The sequence below is a fragment of the Trichosurus vulpecula genome, chromosome 3, assembly GCF_011100635.1.
Source record: "Trichosurus vulpecula isolate mTriVul1 chromosome 3, mTriVul1.pri, whole genome shotgun sequence".
Taxonomy (NCBI): Eukaryota; Metazoa; Chordata; class Mammalia; order Diprotodontia; family Phalangeridae; genus Trichosurus; species Trichosurus vulpecula.
The window spans coordinates 415,991,057-415,997,056 of record NC_050575.1 but is presented as its reverse complement, the minus strand read 5'-3'; the positions used below and the strand labels follow the sequence as shown (position 1 = coordinate 415,997,056).

General features: G+C 48.6%; 1 protein-coding gene across 1 annotated transcript in view; it reads right to left on the bottom strand.

Moving 5' to 3' along the window:
* Positions 1 to 3,451: 3,451 nt before the first annotated feature.
* Positions 3,452 to 6,000, bottom strand: part of CYRIA (CYFIP related Rac1 interactor A) — a 93,066-nt gene continuing 90,517 nt past the window's right edge. The window contains exon 12 of the mRNA XM_036750567.1: positions 3,452 to 3,600. Within this exon, the coding sequence (XP_036606462.1) occupies positions 3,537 to 3,600 (64 nt within the window). The 3' untranslated portion in view covers positions 3,452 to 3,536. The remainder of the gene's footprint in view (positions 3,601 to 6,000) is intronic.

Here is a 6,000-nt window from a genome sequence, read left to right as displayed (position 1 = left end):
CATCACTGACTTTGGTGAAGGCACAGATGGTAGTGGGGAAAGCACTGGATTTGGAGTAAGCAGACCTTTACCTCCTTGGACCTCAGTTCCTCATCTGTAAAATGGTGGGGTTGGCCTAGATGGACTCTGAGGACACTTGGATCCCAGACTATGATCCCAGCCCATCTCCTGACAATCTGTTTTTGGGTCTATTTTTTGGGTCCGTTTGTGGTGCAGGGTAGAGGTTGTGTTGGGATATTCCCCAGATGTCTCCCTCCTAGCTCCAAACTAGATTCCACTTACCTGATTTTCAGATGTCATAAGGCAGGGAGGGGCAGTTAGCATCATGAATGAGAGAACCAAAGTCCCAAAATATCTTGACAGGATGATGAGTCAAAGTAATTAAAACGAAATTTAATGGGTGTAAATTTTAAGTCCTCCCCTTTAGGTTAAAAACAACAACAACAACAACAAAAGACTTCATAGATGCAGGATGGGGGAAGAATTCACTAGGAAAAAAAATATGGGATTGGTGTGGGGGGGGATGGGGCTTGGGATCAATAGAAGGAAGCTCAACGTGGCCCACTATGAAGGTAGATTGGCTCGGACCCAGAGCTGAGGTGGCCTGAACAGAAGTACAGCATCCAGGCCCCAGCTGAGCTCTTGGGTTCCCTTTGGGCGCTATCATTTAGAAAGGACACTGCTTAGCTGGAAAGCTTCCAGGGGAGGACACCCAGAGTGGATCCCAGATCCAATTAGATCACAGATTTGGAGCTTGAAGGGACCTCCCAGGAAGTCTAATCATAAGATCCCATACATAGAGCTGGATGAGACCTTGGACTTAGCTGAGTCCAACCCCCTCATTTTGTGGACTTGCCCAGGGTCACCAGGCTTCGAACCTGCTTCCTGCCTCCAGACCCAGGACAATGTTTACTGCCCCAGGCTGCCTCTTGGGGTCCACAGAGGCAGAACAACTTGCCTGAGGTCACCCAAGGCAATGAAGGGTAGAGCTGGGCTTGGAATTCCAGCAGCATCAGAGATATGGAAGGGCCCATCCAGTCCAAAGCCTCCATTTGAGAGATGAGGAAATGAATGATGGGAGCTAGTATTTGGAGAGCTCTTGCTTCAAGGTTCATAAAGTGCTTTACACAGGTTATCTCACTGGAAACTCACAACAGTCTTGTGGGGGCCATAATCATCCTTATTTTACACATGAGGAAGCTGAGAACTTTGGGTGTCTTGCCCAGGGTCACATGGTACTAGGCAGGATTCACACCCACGTCTTCTTGACTCCAGACCCAACACTCCATCTACTGTGCCACCTAGCTGGCAGTTATATAGCAGAACTGGAATCAAAGTCCTCAGCCTTTGCTGGATGAGGATCAGTGGAAAGAACTAGGGATGCTGAGTCTGGAGAAGCTTCTCTTCCCAGTGCATGGGGGCAGGGGCAGGGCATGGATGCTGTCTTCAAGTATTTGAGAGGCTGGCACATGGAACCCAAATCAGACTTGCTCTGCTTGGATCCACAGGGAAGAACTTGGACCTTGGAAGCTGAAGATAAGACAATTTTGAACAAAGGAATGTTTTTCCTTGACAGGCACCTGGATGTGTGGGGGTCCCATTTGTGGGGGTGGGGCTGGATGAGATCTCTGAGTTCTGTCTGGCCTAGAGATGCTTGAGGGGTACAGCTAGGAGAATGGGCGGGCAAGCTTGAGTGCTGGCTGCGGTCCCTCCCCCTTGTGTGGAGGGGGCAGGGCTGGAAGGGGTAATCACTCACAGACGCCACCACCAAAGGCAGCAAAGTCTTGCTCATGCAAGGGCTGAAGCCAGAGAGAATTAACTAGAAATCATCCATTAGGAGAATCCAGCAAAATGACCACAAAATAAGCCCATATCAGGCAGCCATTCCAGAAGGACAGGCCTAGATGGTCCCCTCCATGCTGTACTCACCCCCTCCATTTCCTACCATATCAATCATCAAAAGCCACTTAAATGTAATGAATAACACTAGCTCACTTTCTATAGTGCTTGAAGGTTTGCTAAGCATTTGACAGATATTATTTCCTTTGCTCTTCACCATGACCCTGGGAGGTGGGTGCTATCATTAGTATCTCCTTTTTATAGATGAAGAAAACAAGGTGAAGTAGCTTTCTCATGGCTCCTCTATATCTGATCTTCCTGACTCAGAGGCCAGCACCCATTTTGCCATAGAGCATGGCCCGTGCATCGCTATTTCAAGTTTCATGACACCTGGGGGGGGGTGGGGATCACTGGGCAGGGGACTGAATGGGAATCAAGAGACCTAGATATATGCTCTAGGTCTGCCGCAGAATGACCTTTCACAAGTCACATGCCCCCTTTGTGTCTTGTCGGTAAAATGAGAAAGTTCACTAAGTGCGCATGTTATGTCCCACGTGGCTGTCTGAGCTCATGTTCCTGGATGATGCTCATGGGGCCCTGCTGGACCCTCCATCCTCCAGGAAGGTTTTGCCAGATTCTCGTCCATGGGGCAGGAAGGAGGGTTTGGACACTGGGGGAAGACTTCTAGGGATAGATTGAAAGTTTAAAGCATTTCCTGATGACTATTCTCAGATTCAACCAGAACCCTGCTCCCCTGAACTCTGGTTAATAGAAGGCTGAATATTCCCCCTGGCTTCTCAGCATAGGGGGGTAGAAACCAGGGCCCTTCCCAATGTACAATGTTCTTGACCCCCAAGAGAGGGACCTGCCCTGAAGGTGAACTTCTCTGCCTCTTGAGACCCTTCAAAGCGAGATGGATCTCAAGGCACAGATGATGCTTCCGAGTAGGGAGGAGGGCAGAGGGGCTTGCTTTTCTTCTGCCATCAAGCAGTACTAACTCTGGGATGCTGCTTGTCTTGATCGTTTGAGAGAGAAAAATGGAAGAAAAATCCATCCTGAAAATGATAGGAATTGCTGATGCCAAGTGAGTTCCCCAAGTCCCAGCCAACAGACAGACCCTACACATGTGCTGTGTGGCCTTCAAAAGAAGAAGGAGCCAGTCATAATACTTACCAGCTCCATTGTCTCCACACATAACCTCTTATTTTTAAATTTAATTTTTAAAAAAAAATGTTTATGATCAAGGTAGTTCCTGTCTCAGGAGAACATCTGCCTTACTTTAGGCCCAGCTGAGACAGGAATGAGGCCTAGCTTTGCTTCCACGACTCTATTTCTCTCCCAAAGACAGGGCAAGGAGGAAGGAAAGGCTACCACGGAGGGGGAGGGATTTCCAACAGCTGAGGGTCCAGTGAAAGGAGCTGCTAAACAGAAAGCACAAAGCCTCACTTCTCCCAGGCCTGTGGGGCCGTGGGGCTTGTCTGTCTGAAGGTCAAGGGGAGGGCTGGGGAGGAAATTTATGTCTCACTACGGGTTGCGAGAATCAGTCAGGTTAGGACCGAAGGGCCATACATCTCAGTGACAGGAAGGAAATGGTTATGTAAATACACAAGTATTAACATAAATCTGTATTAAATTATGTAAACATATACATCTTCTGAGGTCAGGGCCCCAGTGGGATCCTCAGTGCAGAGAGGCCTCTACTGGAGCATGGCTCGGATCTGTTTGGAGGTCGACTCATCATTCAGGTGCTTTGTAGTGAACCTGGAGGGGGGAAGCAAGCAGGAGATAGGAAGCGAGGTTCAGAGTGCGCTGCTCTTGGGCCGGCTGGTCCAGGATTCCAGCACGTCAGCGCTCGACAGAGCTCCAGAGGCTCCTAGTGCAACCCTTTCATTCTACAGATGAAGAAACTGAGGCTCACAATGACCCAGGGTCACACAAGAAGCTTGGATCAGAAAACGACTTTGAACCCAAGGTTTCTGACTTCTAATTGTTTCCGCAAGTTCTACTTCAGGACCAAAGTTTCTGTTACTCAGGAACTTCTCCAAACACACTAGGACCTGAATCAGTCTCTTTGCTATAGGCCCCCATTGCTCCTAGTTCTGCCCCACCCCAACCCCCTCTCTGGGGATTCTTGTCATCTCAGAAGTGTGGGAAGCTCCCCAATATGGAACCTCATCAGCAATTCATCTGTAACAGAGCAATGGACAGTCCCAAAGAGCTGCCCTGTGCCCCGGACGCTAAGTGACTTGCCCAGGGCCACACAACCAATATGTGTCAGAGATGGGCCTTGAACTTGAGGCACCCTGACTGTAAGGCTGGGTCTCTCTTTCCTAGGCTTTGCTTCTTCTTTCTGATGCAATAGATGCCCCTCAAATGCTTATTCAGACCAAGGACAGGATTTGAAGGCCAGTAAAATGCCTATAGCAGGGGCATTGCCAACCTGAAGTCAGATCATGACCTTGGGCATGTTAGCTTCCTGCTCTGTGACTCGGTTTCTTCTTTTGTAAATTGAGGGTAGCCAGACCTTATATTTGCATAATGCGCTAAGGTTTAGAAAGCCCTTTTCTCACAACTGCCCTGTACATAAGCTTTTATTAAGCTTAAGTGTTCTAGGCATCATGGTAGGTGTTGGGAACATAAATACAAAAGTGAGACAGTCCCTGCCTCAACAAGCTTATATTCTAATATGCAGGTATGATTACTATTTATACAGAGAAAGAAACAAGCTCAGACACTAAATAATTTTCTCAGTATCACTCAGCAGGTGGCCGGTGTCCAAGAGAAGGGCTTTTACTCCTTTATCTCCATGGATGCCAAAATCAACCCGACAGGGTTATAGACTGATAGAGCTAGGGGAGAGGAAGGTGCTATAGATGTGTGTGTGGACTCTTGGAAGGCCGGTGGTTGTAGCCACTGAGATGGGACCATCTCACCTTTCAGATTCATTCCCTGACTTGTGTTAAAACTGACAACGTCCACAGAATTAGCAGTTACCAAAGATAATCCTTTTCTGTCGTTGATCTCATGATCCCAGCTTGCAAAGGGCCCCAGTCTGGCTCAGAGCTAAGTGGGGATGACTGCCTGGGTCCTACGAGGACGAGGCCCTGATCTCTGGAGGCAGAAGACCTTGAGGCTCCAATCTCTGGAGTCAGAAGCCCTTGGCTAGCACCTAGAGGCTGTCCCTGACCATTTGGGAGATGACCGGCCCTATCTGGGACACAGTTTGCTCCTCATTTAAACAGTGAGCTTGGATCAGTTTGGCCTTGAGACTACTTCCAGATAGAAATCCTGTACATCTTCTGAAGCATTTTCCACCCCTACCACCCAACAGTAACATCAACGCAAGAATTCTTGGACAGGAAACTCCTATTGAATTATTTAAGAACCCGGGATGGTTTCCCTGTGGGGGCTCTCTCCACCAGGGCAGATCCTCCCCAACCCCAACTCCCATGCAGGAAGACCATCCCCCATTTGACTGTATGGCCAAAGGAAGAGCATCCTTCACTATGAAACATGTTGCCTAAGACCTATATCCTGGAGGGAGAGAAGGAACATCTGGGGCTGGAAGACAAGCTTTTTGACTCCATGTGATTGATTCTGGTGAGAGAACTGGGTTCAAATCCTTCTCTGCTTCCTATGTCATCTGGGATAATCAACCAACAAGTATTTATGAGATGAATCCTTGGTGCAAGACACAGGGGATATATGGGCAGAGAAAGAAGGAAACACTCCATGCTTTCAGAGGACTGCCATTCTAACTTGCCCTCCCTTGGGTGTCCTTGTTTCTTCCCCTATGGAAGGAGGGGGCTTGCCTTGACAGCCTCTGAAGTGCCTTCCAGCTCTGAGTCTATGATTCTCTGCTCCTCAGTCAGTCACCCTGCTCTGGGTCTCAGTTTCCTCCTCTGAACAGAGGGAGCTGGACTGGATATTACCTCGATGGTCCTATCTCCACATCAAAGATTCTGTGGCCTGTGATGTCAGTCACATGCTGTGTTCGCTGAGTTGTAGTGAAGAGCAAGAAGACCCAGACAGAGAACCAGAAAGATCTGGGTTCCAATGCTGGCTTTGCTGCTAGAAGCAGAGGCAAGGAACCTTGAGGCCCTGCATTCTGCCCTGGGCAGAGCGTAGCCACACAAACTGTTTTAGGTACTGAGTGACTAA